Raw genomic sequence first — 16,428 nt, 5'->3', positions numbered from 1 at the left:
ATATATATATAGATAGATACACACACACACATATATATACATACTACGCTATATATGCATAACTGTGTGTATATGTGTGTATATATTCAATAAACTATTATTTTTCAAGTCTTTCCTCTCAGAGACAGGGAATGAGCAATCATTTAGAATGTTATAACCATGTCACAGTGATGAACATCAAAACAGGTCAGAGCAGAGGCCACCATCCTGAGGACAGGGCTTGATGGCACAAGGGAGACTGAGTGGCTTGAGGCTCAGACACATGAGATTTTTAACTCTTCATTCTTCTGAGCCTCAATATCTTCAGTTATAAAACAGAGATGGAGTTGCTAGTTATAATTTTTATTGTGTCTATGCAGTAGTGCCTAATGTGTGGTCAGTTCTCTATAAATTCATTTATCTATTCAGGACCAGATATGGCATTCAGCCCTGGCATAAGAAGGTAAAAAAAGAAAAAGTGAAAAAAAAAAAAAAAAACAAAAAAAAACAACAAACTATTGTTTCTGCTCTTGAAATATCAGTTTGACGAAAGGATTAAAATCTTTCAGTAAATGATGGCTACTACTACTACTAATATTATTAATCACAATAAAAATAGTACTAGACAGATCTTTCAGCAAGGACTGTCCAAGGCAAAAGTGGGGAAGGGGACCAGCACGTATCTCAGGAGACCGTGAGTTTCAGACCAGGGAAGGAAAAGAGGTCTCTCACCAGATTAGGAAGAGGAAAGTGGGCTCTGTTTCCTGGAAGAACCAAAGAGCACATGGAGATAAGTTCATGGGAAGAGGGGTGGCAGGAAGAGAGGAGTGAGTTATGGCTGAAGTGGCAACAGTTGTGGAGCTAAACCTCTGAAGTGCTCTCTGTCCTGTGCCTCTTTAACTTCTCACCTGAGGACAGAATTGACCCCAGAACCTAAACCATGTCCTTATAAAAAGTAATGTCAAAATTATGGTATTAATGAAGAGCACTTTCACCACTACTGTGTGTGGATTTTATTCTTTAACGTGTGCTCGTAGTTGAGGATGAAATTAAGGCATGTCATGAGATCGTCACTGGACTGAACAACCAAGCGAAATACATATACATATATATATTTTTTTAAGATTCCTGGTCCTACTAAAGCTTCAAGTGGACTGATTTTTCATCATCTGTATACAATACAAGTTCTCTGATCCATAAGACCTGTTGGAGTGTGACAATGTTTAATTTACTCAGAAGCATGTATGAAAAAACCTCCCAGTGATTGGGCTTTTATATTACTATACCTGTGTGTTTATGAGAAAACACACAGGTGATGAGGCTGATGTAAAAGATTTCTTTAAATAAATCTTTAATTTGACAAGAGTCAATATGTGACTTAAGCCCTATACATTCTCTTTCTAAAGCACTATCAGTGAGGATTATAATGTATCAAATGAATAAAATTAGCAGAGCTGATTGTAGTTTCAATGTCATAGTTACTGGGTTAAATTCTAATCCTTTGAAAATTAATAATCTATCTTTAGTTAAGTAAAATAATTCATATTCAGGCCTAGCACAGTGGATAGCAAATAATAAGAATTCAGTATTTATTGGCCATTTTGATAACAATGTTGATGTGAGTTTTCACTAACACATTATGTGCAAATCTTAAGATACTCATTATTCCACAAGTCTTTTGAAGCTCCTAATGCTTCCTTGAAGCCAAACTGATTTTGATTTTGTTCATCTCAGTGCACAGTAAAAGGTAGAGATTTTTTTAATTTTAATTTTTTTTTTTTAGAGATTCACAACTAATGAAAGATGTTTGCCTTCTATTATCATAAGATTAATATAACAGTACAAAAGAGGGGTGGGTGGGGTGGTGGGGAAGGAAAAAAATAACAGAATGAAACAAACACCATTACCCTATGTAAATGTATGATTACACAAATAGTATGCCTCTATTTCATGTACAAACAAAGAAACAAGTTGTACCCCATTTGTTTACAATAAAAAAAATAATAAAAAAATATTATAACAGTACAATTTGGTCTTTCTATAGAAAGTACTTGTTGATTAACCTCAAAGCAATGCATAATATAGCTCTATTACATTGGGAAACATAAAGAAAGCCAGAGAGAAAAGGAGAGGAGAAAGGAAGAAGGGAAGGGGGAAGATTCTTAACCCATATTATAATCATATCATCACACAATTATTGATTAAACTCATAAATTTCCAACAACAATCTAATTTCAAGGGTCCCATAAATACCTACTTACATAAACTATTATTTAATATAATAAATCAGTGCTTAAGGAGTTCATCCTATTTAATCATTTAGTATACTGGTGGTTTTTTTTTTTACCAGTAAGTCCTATTTTTCTTAGACAATCACTTGATCTTTCATTTACAGGCATGATTATACTTTACTTTTACTGCTTCTAATTTCATGTCCAAATACCTTTTTAGGTAAAAAAAAAAAAAAGGAAGTGAATCTGTGGAGCAAAAAGAATCAATTATTTTTCTAAAAAGATAGTGTCTTCCTCAGGATTATACCAATATAGTATAAAATCCATAGGTTCTAAGCAGAATTTTGAAGCATACATAAAACAAAACCTTTTTTTTTTTTTCTTATTGAGTTCTGTGCATCTGTTTCAGTACCTTAAATAAGAGATCTGGAATTACAGTTAAAGCCTTTCCATCACATACTCACACCTCAGACATCACTTTTTTCTCCAATTAATTTATATTGAAATGTCCTCATATTGTACATATACTTCATTGTAGTGCCTACCAATACCTCTCTTTAATTAAACACTTCTTTTTATTGTTGGAAAAAATTAGCCAAGCTTTGCAATTAATTTCATTTTTTTATCTATATATCTGCCTGTATAGCTGACTCTCTTTTCCAAGTGATCCATAAAATAATGAATCCTAAATTAAATAAAGATATTAAAAATATCTACCAATAATTTGTATTAGCTTCCTTTTCAGTTAAATTAATGTAGTTCTTGACTGCCTAGATATGATTCTTAAAATATTAATGATGTCTTACTGCAATTGTTTTAATAGATTGAACTTCACCAGCTTAAAATCTACTGTAATGCAAACTTCATAACTCAAGAAACATGTTGTGAAATATCAGCTACTAAGGTAAGTTAATTTTCTCAGCATGTGAAGAATGAAGGCCAGTTATCTTTTAGTTGCATAGTCTGTATGGTCCAAACATAGGATAGTACCTGGTGTCTTCTGTTGAAGTCAGGGGACTAACTTATTCCAGGTATGGAAGCCTTCTTAGTGCTTTTCCACAGTTTACAAAGTTTTAACCCCAGAATTTCACACCGAATTTGGGGGATGATATGCCCTCACTTTAGACAACATCACTTGCCCAAAACCGTGTTCTAACAGTAGCGCCTTCATTTTCTCCTTACAGAGCTTTAAATCTGTGATCAGACTTAGTTCTCACTAGCCTAGCACCCATCCTGGCTGCTTTCCTTTTGTGACACACTTCTCATTCTCATCTTCCTTTTCCCTGTTATTGACAAAGTCCACTTTTACCTTGTGCCTGGCCTCTTCATCATTGTGTCATAGCCTTTCCCATTTCCTGTCTTTTTTTGGGTGGGGAATATAGATAACCAGACTAAGTCTCTGAATCACCACTTTGTATATTCACTCACTTGTTTCACAAATATTTATTATTCAGACACTGATCTGCCAGTCATGATGATGCACATATTTAATTCCAGCAACTCTGGAGACTGAGGCAAGAAGATTGCAAATTCAAAGCCAGCCTCAGCAATTTAGCAAGACACTGTCTCAAAATAAAAAGTAAAGAAAGGGGGAAATGTGGCTCAGTGATAAAGCACCCTGGGTTCAATCCCCTGCACTGAAAAACAAAAACAAAAACAAAAACAAAAAAAGAGAGAGGGAGAGAGAGAGAGAGAGAGAGATGTTTTAGACTCTGCACTAATGAACAGGGCTAACAAACATGAATAGATTCCCTGTCTATTCATGTTTTCTCAAAACCTTAGGTGATTATTTGTTGACAACAAAATAAAAATCCAGTTCCTTATCTCTTATTCTAAATATCCTCAACCTAATTGTACAACTATTACTTTTTTATATCTATAATTCATTCTTATAAATGCACTGAATTTGATACTTCTTTCATTGTATTGTTCACATGTGCCATCTTGTTATTAGATACAATTATATTGGTTTTTAATTTATTCAAGTTCAATTTATACTCAGAGAAGGAAGTTTTACTTTTATACTCACTTTTTTTTTTTTTTTATTTCTAGTGTTTTGTTCACAGAAGTTAGCCAAAGCATTGTTTTCTTGATTTGTGGACTTACCAACTGCTAAAGGAAAGGGAGTAATTCTAAAAAATTTACCAAAAGAACATGTGAAAAGTACAAAATGAAAAATGCTTTCTATTCAGATCTTAGATTTCCTAGAAGTTCTACACTTGCCAGAGAAAAGTTACATGAAAATTTAATCAGTAATTTGTAACTCAAAAATATTTGTAACTTCTCTCATGTTCTTTGGGTATTGGAATAAGAATGTAGCCCAGTGATTCAAAGCATAGCTGGTCTTAAAAATATTATATGTTTTACTTATGTAAATTGGTCTTATAAAGTACAGCTCCAATCCAGTTTATGGCTCTCATTTCAAGTAAAATGAAAGCTAGCCAAATATCTTTCTATAAATATCTAAAAAGATAATTTAGAATGCCAATCTTCAGACTTGAAATTCCAAGACTTCCTGGAGCCACTCATATAAATCTCAAAGATATTAATTTTCCAGAATTTTCCTTTAATTAATTATGCTTTTCTGATGTAAAAGTTCTCAAAATAAAAGTCTTTGAGAAGCAACACAATGAAGTTTTATAAATCTAAACATTGTATTTTTGACCAATAATCACTGCTGTGTATCATTATATAATAACACATTTTCAACCTAAATTCCAATGGGAAAAAATGTTTAAGGAGGTTTAAGTGATGGATTTGATGAAGTGTTTTATTAATTAAAAGCAGTGACATGACATCACACATTGCAAACAAAAATTGTTTTAATCATGTTTTAAGAAGATAATTTGGTGATTAGTTTTAGAGTAGAAAATAAATTAGGAATTCACCCCAACTATGAGAAAAAAATAACCAAGGACTATATTTTTTCATATTGATTATTTGGGGTAGGGGTATCATCATCTACTCTTAGTAAATAGAAGCATGCTACATTTTGAAAATAGAAGTGTATAGTTAGAAAGATAGTTGTGTACATTTAAATGCACCAACTTTCGATACCAATTATATCCTTTTCTTTCTTTTTTCTTTCTTCCTTTCCTTCTTCATTTTTGTTTTTTAAAATGTTTTGAAGTCAGAAAATGTTAGTAAATGTGTCTAAAAATCTAATTTTGTCCTGGAATTTCAAATCACAGATTTTTTTATGTCAGTGTTTTACATAGTATTTCAAAGGTGAGAGTTATTCAAGATCACCTTTAAACATGCCACTTCACTTTTATTAAATTACATCAGCTTCTGAAACAGTCAAGTTTCATAACTGTAGACAGAAAAAAAGAACAACTACAAGAGGAGATCAGCAACATTTGTTGAAAATAAATGAGAAATGTGATTACAATTATAAGGGCTAATTAGCTGCATGTGTCAAATCAAAACCAGAGGTTTTTATGAGAGACATCGTCTCTACTTATATGTGTCTATTGCCTTTAGGCACTTTTGGAGAGGTGGGAAGTTTTACAGTAAGCCAAAGACATGATTTTAAAGTAGTTTAAATCACCAATTTAATTGCTCAAGTATCCAGGGTAAAATTATGAATTCTAAGGGGATCTTGATTATTTCACCAGGAACCAATGGAGCAAAAACTGACTAGAAAATAATAATTAATCATGGGAAGAATAAACTGCATTGGTGATAATCTTGTTTCATTTGAAAACAGCATTTAAGCTTTTGAATTTGGAAACTTCTTAAGATAACTAATAATCACTAAGTCTAGAGAGAGTAGGTATGAAAGAACTAGTATCCAAAACAGGAAACCAGTGGTAGTAGTTCTGAGTGCTAGTTTTGCTACTGTTTTTATTAGTACAAGCCCTAGAGTACTACCCATTATTCAAAATAAATTCTTTTTTACATAGTTATGCATGTTTATCTTAGAAAACTTTGGAAATACACCAAAATACAAAAAAAAAAAAAGAAATAGATATCAATTACGACCTTACAACGCAGTAGATAACCACTGATAGTATTTTATTTTATATCCTTAAACTATTTTCCCAGGCATATGTAACTTGTAATATAGAAAGTAACACGTGAACTCTTTTCCCTAATGCATTCCCTTCATTAAACTGCAAATTCAAAGTTAACCATGGTGAGAAGCCTAATACATGATACTGAAAAAATACATTTAAAATCTCTTCAGAATCTTCATCTGGATTAAGTTTTTAAGAGCAAAAACAGTTCATTTCTTTGTAACTGAACTTCACTTCATCTTGTCTCCCATGTTCTAAATTCTCTGAACAATTGTAAATCCATCATTTATATGTTATAGTGACGACCTTTTAAATATCTTTAAAGGATATTGAACTAGAATAAGGCATATTTTCACTAAGTATCTTAGAGTATAAAAAATTACTTTTTTAACTTTATAGGCCTTTATAATCATCTTGTCAAAGTAACTAGATTTTACAAATTCAAATTACATGCTTTAACTTTAATTTTTGTTCCCCAAATACACACTCACATGTTGTTTGCAGAAATCTTTTTATCATATGAATGCAATTATTATAAATGTACAATATTACTGAATCATAAAGTCATCTAATAAAGCTTTAGAACTCTTCACTCACATCATCAGTTTTAATACATTCCTTATGTGTTTTCGGTGTAATTAAACACATCGGGGCTCAGTGACAGAGCAAAGGCATGATACAATTTCACACACAGGTGCCAGCGTATGGTTAATAAGAAGGAAGTTCTGGACCCCCAGCACCAGAAATTAAAAGAAGGAAGTTCTTACAGGCAACCAGCCAGGCCTAGTGTGGTGGGAGTCATCATTTGGAGCTGAACCCATCCTCTAAATCACCTTTTTTGGTTTTAGTGCCCAGAGCAGGATGACTTTGGAAGTACTGCGTCATCATCCATAACCGCTCATGCCAGTAAAATGTCTGCATTTCTGCCCACAAGGCAGGAACTCAGAGACTTGTGCCAGTGTGTTCCAAGCAAGGTAGGCTCATTTTAATCTGTGCCCACTGACAAGCCAGAAAACCTGGCTCCTTGACTGTGGCCTGGGGTGAACAGCATGTGTCTTCTCCTTGGGTGCTAGTCCAATCAAATTCCTATACTACATGGTCATCAAAATACAAAATAAAAATTGATTGAAGATAGAATTTCTTGGACTTTCACCTGGATAGTTCTGAGTCTCCCTGACCTTCCTTCCACGGTGTTAATCAGTATTGATAGAAGGGCAAAGGGGGGAACCACCTCAATAGGCAAGAACTAAGTATTTAGCATGCACCAGGAGTAGGCTACAGTTCTGGGAATTCAGGGTTGAAGGAAAGACAATGCCTGCTCTTTAACCAATATACACAAAAACACATTAGATAGTATTTCTTTGTTGTGTGTATATAATATTTGTTTGGTATCCCTAAATTTCCAGCTACCCACATTAATTGTCAGTATATGTGCAGGGAGGAGGTGCTACTCAAATAATGTGTTTCACTGACCCTGATATAGTCCCCTGATCAGGAAGGCTTGACCAATGGACCTACGTGAACTTCTTTTGTGGATGTTAATTGCGGTCTTAGGATCTGGGCTAAAAAACAGGCAGGGTCCTGTCATGAGCAAAGTTGCATGGCAAACTCCATAAGAAAGACAAGAACAATGGGGTTGCACAGTGGAGGAGCAGACTGTGCTCCAGCCCATGGAGGCCACCTGGAGGAGATGACACTAAGTGGTGTTTGGAAGCATGAGGAATAAGGATTCTCATGAAGGAGAGGAGAAAGGCTTCTGGCGAAGGGATGAGCTTAGCTCAGAGGAGAGCAAAGCTTTAGCTTACAATTGCCAACCTCATATTTATATACAAATTGGCTTGAGATCAATGTGACAGAATGTTTGCTAACACAGAAATTCAATTTTTTTCCTCAGGGAGAAGCAGGATTACCAGGAACTCCAGGTTCATCTGGGCAAAAAGGAGAGCCGGTAAGGCATTCAAATACTCTTGGGACAGAGGAGTTTGTTCAAAAGTGACTTAAAAGATGTGTACATCTCATTTTTCTGTGTTCCATACCAACATGCTTCTGTAAAAGGCTCTCAAGGACTATATTAAGATGCTGATTACTGAAGTAAAAAGGAGTACAACAGTATTCAGGGCTGCATTCGAGATCACATTGGAAGGCAGACTGGAAGTTTGAAAAAATCTAGAACTAAGTCTTTGAGCTTATAAGTGCTAAACAAAACCACAACATAGGTGTACTGTTTTTGTTGTTTCTAGCCTTTAGCATTGTCTTCTCCAAATACTTGATGAACTCTTTGTTTTTCTTGAATACTAACATATTCCCACTAAGGATTTTTCAGTAGTTACCTTTTGCGGTGGGGGGGGGGGGATTGAACTCAGGGGTACTCGACCTCTGAGTCAGATCCCCAGTCATATTTAATATTTTTATTTAGAGATAGGGTCTTACAGAGTTGCTTAACACCTGCTTTTGCTGAGGCTAGCTTTAAACTCACAATCCTCCTGCTTTTAGCCTCCCCTGCCACTGGGATTACAGTGTCTGGCTCAATAACCAATTTTTGTTAGATGCTATAAGAGTCCAAGTGTCGTAAGAACCCCCTGGGGAGATTGGGAAGAATTTAATGGAGGAGGTGGTCACTGAGTTGAATGTCTAAGTATGTAGTCTTAGGTAGTATCTCTTGCTTAGATATTTGCCTTTCCCTTTTCCCCACCTCAGATTTAACTGTAATGTTTTCCACTTTTTTGAGTCAGGTAAGTTAATTTGTACTAAGGTTAGGAATTCTGTTTTGGTAATTTTTCCAAGGTGAATTAGATTTCAGTTCTTCTCATGACTTAAATTGCAAGTCCATAATTCCAAATTATTTACATAATCTAGCCAGACTTCTTCTTTAAAAGGCAGAGGCTAATGTCTGGGAGGTGACATTCTTCAAAACTTCAACAAAGCTACAGTCAGGTGACACTCACAGGAATGTCTGCCCATGGTACCTTGCATGGGAACATGTGGCACCTTAGCGGGAGCTGGAGGAGAGATTTTTGAGGTGGAACAAGTCATTTGCGATGATTTATATCAGAGTTTCTTGAGGTACTTTTGCTTTTAGTATCATTATATGAAAAATCAAAATCATTAAACAAGTAGTTTAATGATTTTCAATCAAACTAAACATACAAATCATTATAGCACTAGTAGTTGTTTAGTGTTTACCTTGTGCCCAACACTGAGAAGAGTGCTTTAGATATGTTACCTTATTTGATCCTCAGAATGGTCTTCATGTTACAAATAAGTATAACCATTTTATAGATGGAAAACCTGAGTTTTAGGGAAGTTAAATTATTGCCCAAGGTCATGTAGCTTGAGACCAACTTGGGATCTGAACCCAGGCCTATTGACTCCAGTGTCCTTCTCTTAACCAGTATCCATTTTGAAGTCTGCTCTATCTTCTAGAAGCACTTCAGCATTATGCATTCTGTGAACACGGTACTTGCCTCTTTGCAATATCTTATTCTGTCCTTATAACCTCATAATGAAATGTTGGGGGCTGTGCCAGCCAGAACGTTGCCTGATCACATCGGTAGTGAGGAGGTTAATTGACATAAGCACACTCAGGTGATTTATCACTGGCTGTATTCAGTTAAGTCCACACGCACAATGCGTGCACAGGTGTTCCCCAGCGCTCCTGCTCGTGCCTGCTCGTTTTAACCTTTGCTGTGATGGGGCAGCTGGCTCCTCGCCTGATCGCAACTGGCGTGGCCCCGCCCTCCGCCTCCTGAATATAAGCATGTGGTGGGTGGGGATGCGACAGTAAGAGCAGCAGCTAGCAGAAAGAAGAGGAGTAGAAGCCACTAGCAGAAAGGCAGAAGAAGCAGCAAGCAGATAGAAGCAGCAAGTAGGGGCAGCAGCTGAAGGCAGATCGCAGAGCGGAGAACTGAGAACACATCTTTAGGTTGCAGATCACAGATCACAGTATGCGGGACACATCACTAAAGCACCTTAGGTAGACACACCCTTAGTTCACAGTATGCAGGACGCACCTTTAAGAAGAAGCAGCAGAACTAAGAAGATAAGATCTCTGAAAGTGTAGTCTCTCTCTGTTAAGCAAAGTCTCTTTCTCTCTGATAAGCAAAGTCTCTCTCTCTCTCTCTCTCTCTCTCTCTCTCTCCTTTCTCTCTCTCTCTCTCTCTCTCTCTCTCTCTCTCTCTCTCTAAGAAAAGCCTTTCTTCCTCAATAGCCCAGGGAACAAGCAAGTAAGAAAGTAGCTCAGAAACAGAAGTAACTCAGTTTCCAGTTCACCACCCATAAAGACCCGTGCAAATTGTTGCTGCAGGCGGTGACAAATACCCGCAGATTTGGCACCACAAAGAGCCAGTGACAATGAAAGTCAGTGATAGTATTACCCTCATCTTAACAGATGGTAGAACCAAGTATAGGTAACATGATTAAGAAAATTTACAGAGTAGAAAGATCTCTGGATTGAATCCTGACTTCTATGTGGCTAGCAGTATGAACTTGGCCAAACCACTTGGCCAAACCACCCAGTCTGCAGATCTTTCACTTTCCTCTTCTGTAAGGAGGGTATCTAACTATATCATAAGGTCACATAAATGCTTCAAAAGGCATATATGGCTTAATTGCCGGAGACTGTGATGTGATACACATTCATATATATACTCCTTAACTTGACTTTCCTGTTTTTTGATTTATCAATTAGGATTACTAGCACAGAGAAACTGCATGCGTGTTGGTCATTAAACTGTTAGAGTTTACACCTTTTAAAAACATATTCTCTTTAAGTAAAATGTCTTCTACTCTAACAATCTAAGTATCTATTTGTTTTTGGTTCATCAGCAACAACTATATATTGAGGACCTAATATTATAACAAAAAATGTGCTAGATTAGATGCTGGGGCTATAGCTAAAACCAGAAAGCATAGGGTCTGTGCTGAGTTTATAATCTTGTGATGATTTGTTTAAGGAACATTTCTTTATTATATATAAATAAAAAAACAGTGTAAAAGGGTTGGGAATAAGCCAGTAAAGATGATAAATATTAGAAAATAGACATAGATTTGTAAGTCAAATCTATGAAATGCCTTACACAAAAATGTATATTAGGTTTATAATGCATTATATGACATCCCATCTTTGTTATCTTTTTAAAGTGTTAAAATTTGTTTAAAACGTCAGGATACACACAATTTATAATAGCAAGATATTTTAGTGATGGGGTAAAAACAGCTGGGATCAAATAAGTTGGTAATCTACAAAATAAATACACTTCCTTTATTTGTTCAGTATGTGCACCACTATTTGATTAAACCAGTAGAATCCTTGCCTTGTAAAAATGACTTCAGAAAACCATGGCCACGAATGCATTTCACTTTCCTGACACTTATAAAAATATGGATGTCTCCTTACATTTTAAGGAGTTGATGAGTTTGTTCCTGTTCCTATTGTACTGTGTGATCCTGCAGTTTTACTGTTCAATAAATAAAGAAGGCTTTCTGAAGTGTTTCATTCTGACACATAGTTTTCATTATTAGAAAAGGTGCACAGAATGCTTGCTTAACTTCTCAATCCAAAGCCATGTTGTGATTGGGCATGTTGAATAGTGAGTTTTATGAAATGATCTGAAGTTCAGTGTTCCTAAGGGAACCAGACAAATGTTCTAAAGATTTTTACTTTTGATCTGTAAGCCCATGAAAAAATAATTTGGGGAAGAAAGAGAGTATATTGGAAAGAGTAGCCACCTTGGAACTTGAAACACTTTGGGTTGAATCTGGTCCATGTCTTAGTGGCTTTGAAAATGAAAATACCTAGTCTGTTGTTGATTGTGAAAAAGAAATACAACATACTGTATGCAAAGCACTTAGTAATGGAAAGTGGCATATTTAGACATTCAAGAAATATATTTTCTCTTCTTGTCCATGACATAATTGGTCACATACTGAAGAAGAATCTACTTTTTTAGGCTGAGTTGAATTTTATATATGACTCCATCAAAAACAAAAATCTTCCTTTGTAATAATTTTCAATCTATTAGGTGTTTTACTATACAAAAATCTTGAGTTATTACATGCTACATTTACTAAATATTTAATAATATTAATATTTGATAATTCATTCCCTCAAAAGATCAATGATGTGAATTTTTGACTCTGTGTGTTTTGTCCCAAATGTTTTCTGACCTTTTCTGAATAGAGTTCACTAGTTTTGGAAAGATTGTTTTGCATTGTCATACTGAGATAACGTGGGTGAGAAGTCATCCAGACCTCAATATAATTTACTTTTTCTATTAGCCATAAGATATAGTCTATTAGTCTTTTGATGCTTTTTATTTTTGACCCAGTGAAATAAAATAATGGAAAAATTTAGAATACAGCTTCCAGATCGCTTTAAATTATGCATTACTCATCACAACATTTCTAAAGGTGTTAAAATTTGAGAATTCTTACTGGAATGTAGCAACTTTATGAAGAACAGATTTTTAAATACATTATGAGTTAATCCTGTCCCACCTGAGCCAAAATCCAGTAATGACTTCCTGTCTCCCTTAAGACAAACCCCAACCTGGCTCCATGGGCTGATAGAGCTTTCCCTATTCCACTCCTACTCTACACTGCCGACCACCTGTTCCTGTTGTTTATTCCAGCTCCAAGTTCTTTGTACCAGGTTTCATATACCTAGAAGTTTCTTCTGGATATCCACTTGGCTCTCTCCTTCATGTCAATTATACCCATGCTCAGAAATCACTTAAAAAGATCTATGCTGATATCATTTTATAAAAAGTATTTGTCCATCCCACCTCTTTCTTACTTTTCCTAGCACTTTTATTGCTACCTGACACATTATCATCAAGCATCTGTGTTTCCCCACTAGAATATGAGTTTTGTGAGCTCCATATATAGAACCCCCTTTATAGTAGGAGCTAAAAAATGTTAAATGAATGAATGAATACTCTCCATCAAGGAAAGATGAAATCATCAGCTTGAGTTATAGAACCTGTAAGTTCTGCTTCACAATTGCCAAGGAGATTCCACCAAGCAAGACAGAGTCAAGTTATAGGAAACACTAAATAAGATAATCATAAGAGGGTGATATTATTCAATGTTGTTCTGCTGCACTTTTTCCTTATAAAAAAATCAAAATTCCTTTCACATATTGATCTGATCAATTTTACCTTTATTTCCAATTAGTTAAATGAAGAATCACAAATATTTTGAAATAAACCACAAGTTATGGCATGATATAAGGTTTATTGTTATTTGTCTACTTTTCTCATCCATACTATTATCTTAATTAATATGATTTACTGTTTTTTTTTTTTTTCTTCTCATGAAGCCGATGCCCTCCCTTTCATGAAATTCCCACTGCTATGCTTAAACACCTAGTTGTGTTTTCTATATCAGGAACACCTGATGAAACTCTTCTAATCATGCTCTCTGTCCAAGACTAAACTTCACATGACATTGTTCAAAATGATAATTAACACTTTTCTTTCATTCAGACTCAATTATTATAATTTTCTGAATCTTTTAATTCCCTTTTTTTTTAGTAAGTGTAGTTAGCAACCTAATTACTTAGCAACCGCATTACTTAGTTCTTTAAGACCCTTTCCAATACCCTCAACATTATCAGAGTGGAAATTCTTTCAGAGTTTTGTAAAATAGCAGAGAAAATTTGATTTTCTTGAACCTAAGGAAGGATTGTGATTGGAACTTTTTTGGGGGAATAATTTTCCAGTGTATTTTCACATTATTATCATCCACATCTCCAGTTAATTTCCCAAAATATGTTCACTTTATGAATAAATGCTTTACTTATATACTTTGAGGAAAAAACGGTTAAAGTGGAATAAGTTAATTTATTTGACTCCTTGGTCAGAAACTGGCATTGATTGCTTTCAACTTCCATCACACTCTACTCCCACTATAGAATTTTCATTTTTAATAGTCTGATATGCTAAGCCAAAGATTACTACTGAGTTTCCCTTATTTTCTTTCTAATATCCCATTACTATGCTTATCCTATAACCATAGTACATCAAAAAAATTAACTGAATTAAAATATGTTCATAATTTGTTAAAAGAATTAAGACTTTTTAACATCACATAAGTATAAGGTTTAATATCATGCTTCTAACTTCTTTGCCTAAGTTAATATAAGAAATGTTTCCTCTTTTCTTAAATTCCATAAATATATTAGATTAATAGGCAGATATTTTTTTAAATAATTTTTTTTCCAATTTGATATAATCTCATCTAATCTATAGGAACTTAAGAGTGAAATATGCTTGTGTATCTTAATTGTGAAATTAACAAATAATGCCTATGTAACAATGGCATTAATCTCTACCAGGCATTACTGATAGAGCAACTCATTCATAAAGTTTGTATTTTCAAGGATAAATTTATTAGACCAAATTTCTGATAAATCCAGTAAGGCATTCATAGGTGAACATTGACTTCATGGGGATAGATTTTCCAGTCCTCCTTGGCAGTGTAGGTAGAAGAGAAGCCATGCTAACAGATTGACCCAGCTTCAGAGTTTTCTAAAGGAAGAATAGGAAGGTCAGGCATAAATGATATAAATATTAAGGGTATCTTAGAATCTGTTATCTCATGACTTTATATGAATTGAAAGGATTGAGTAGGAAGTAGCTTTTAGCTCAAACTCATTTTGTTATAGAGTAACTGCAATAAAATCATTCCTCATCTTTGATAAATGAAAAAGAAATAACAAAACTGCATTACATGTACTTGTGTGGATAATATCTAGTTTTGGTTTTGATTATTAGATATTTATTATTGATTTTGACAATTTATTCGTTGTCAAAAGTTTAATAACTTATGTACAATGTAAGGACAGAACTTGAAGCACAAATTTGGTGCAAACAAAAGCAATTCATGTATGAAGCAGTAGATTCTCTTTGACATTAGTTATTAATTCATATTTTTTAAAAAAATCTAATGAAAAATTTATATATTTTAGGGTACAGCTGGTAGTAAAGGTGAATTTGGTGCTCCTGGAATTCCTGGGGAAAAGGTATGTTGATTTGCTAGTGATTAAACTGTATGACTGTTTTAAAAAGCTAAGCATGAAAAAATACACAGAACAATTTTTAGAGTTCAGGGATCAGCAAACCGTTGCCTTATGGTAGGGCTGCCAAAACCCCTCACTGTATGATTTATGACTTTGTAAATAAAGTTTTATTGGAACATGGTCAAATTCATTTGGTTTTGTGTATGGTGTACACTGCTTTTGTGCTATACAACACATTGTGGCAGAGGCTATATGGCCTTCAAATTCTAAAAAAAGCTAAAATTCTAGAAAATGCTTGCTGACTCCTACTCGTCCAAAAGCTTCTTAAATTTACTATTTAAGGTACTGATATCTATGATATACTATCTTAGTATGTATTTCACTGGGGACAAAAATTAAGTATTACTGTGTTTTGCAATATAGTACAATGTGAGCTGTTATAATTAAAAGTACAAGAAATATATTTCAGCCTATCATGAAATACTGCAATGTAGTATTTAGCTTATACATGGCTGACTTTCAGTATTGCAATTCAATCTATTATTCAAGTTCAGTTTTCATGCAATCTTTGGAAAATATATATCAAACTATAATTACTCATTTTCACTACATATACATATACTAATACTAATAACTTCCTAAATTGTTTTTACTTGTTGATGTAAGAAAATTTTCTTCACTAAAGCAGACTTGGTTTGTTTTGGACTTGCTCTAGCTGCTCTAATGATCAAGTGGGTCCCTGGTGCCTTATTATCTCGAAGGCCATGACCATTGTGGTTTTACTTTCCTAAATCTGACACAGGAATAACTGAAGCTGAAGTGGTAGGAGGTTGAGTCTGTCAGGCAGATATTTTTTGAGACTTTCTTAAGTGTGTGTATGTTATGTGACTGTTTTATTGCTGCCACTCTTTTTCCTTCTGTAATTATTCAATCTGAATTCTTTACTACCTAGGAAGGTAACCACTGGACTCTAAAATACAACTAACTTTACTGAACAATCATACTTTACTGCAAGTTAGTGTTTGTGTGGGTCACTGTGCTCTTGCTTAAGCTTGCTGGCACTAATGACATAAGCAAAAGTTTCTTTAAACACTTGTTTAAGGGTCTAATTTTCAAAATACCTTTTTCCTAGAAAAGACTACCCAGTCACCAAATTCCTTCCAAAAGGCTCCAATCAAAT

The 16,428-nt window shown here is 34.5% G+C and overlaps 1 protein-coding gene across 1 annotated transcript in view; it reads left to right on the top strand.

Annotated features, from left to right (window-relative positions):
* Col19a1 (collagen type XIX alpha 1 chain) overlaps positions 1–16,428 on the top strand; it is a 321,254-nt gene that overhangs the window by 64,597 nt on the left and 240,229 nt on the right. The window contains exons 7-9 of the mRNA XM_047558644.1: positions 3,034–3,114; positions 7,078–7,203; positions 8,124–8,177. Coding sequence (XP_047414600.1) covers positions 3,034–3,114; positions 7,078–7,203; positions 8,124–8,177 — 261 coding nt within the window. The remainder of the gene's footprint in view (positions 1–3,033; positions 3,115–7,077; positions 7,204–8,123; positions 8,178–16,428) is intronic.

This window comes from Sciurus carolinensis, chromosome 7 (genome assembly GCF_902686445.1).
Source record: "Sciurus carolinensis chromosome 7, mSciCar1.2, whole genome shotgun sequence".
In the NCBI taxonomy this organism is placed as follows: Eukaryota; Metazoa; Chordata; class Mammalia; order Rodentia; family Sciuridae; genus Sciurus; species Sciurus carolinensis.
This window is presented reverse-complemented; position numbering and strand designations above follow the sequence as displayed.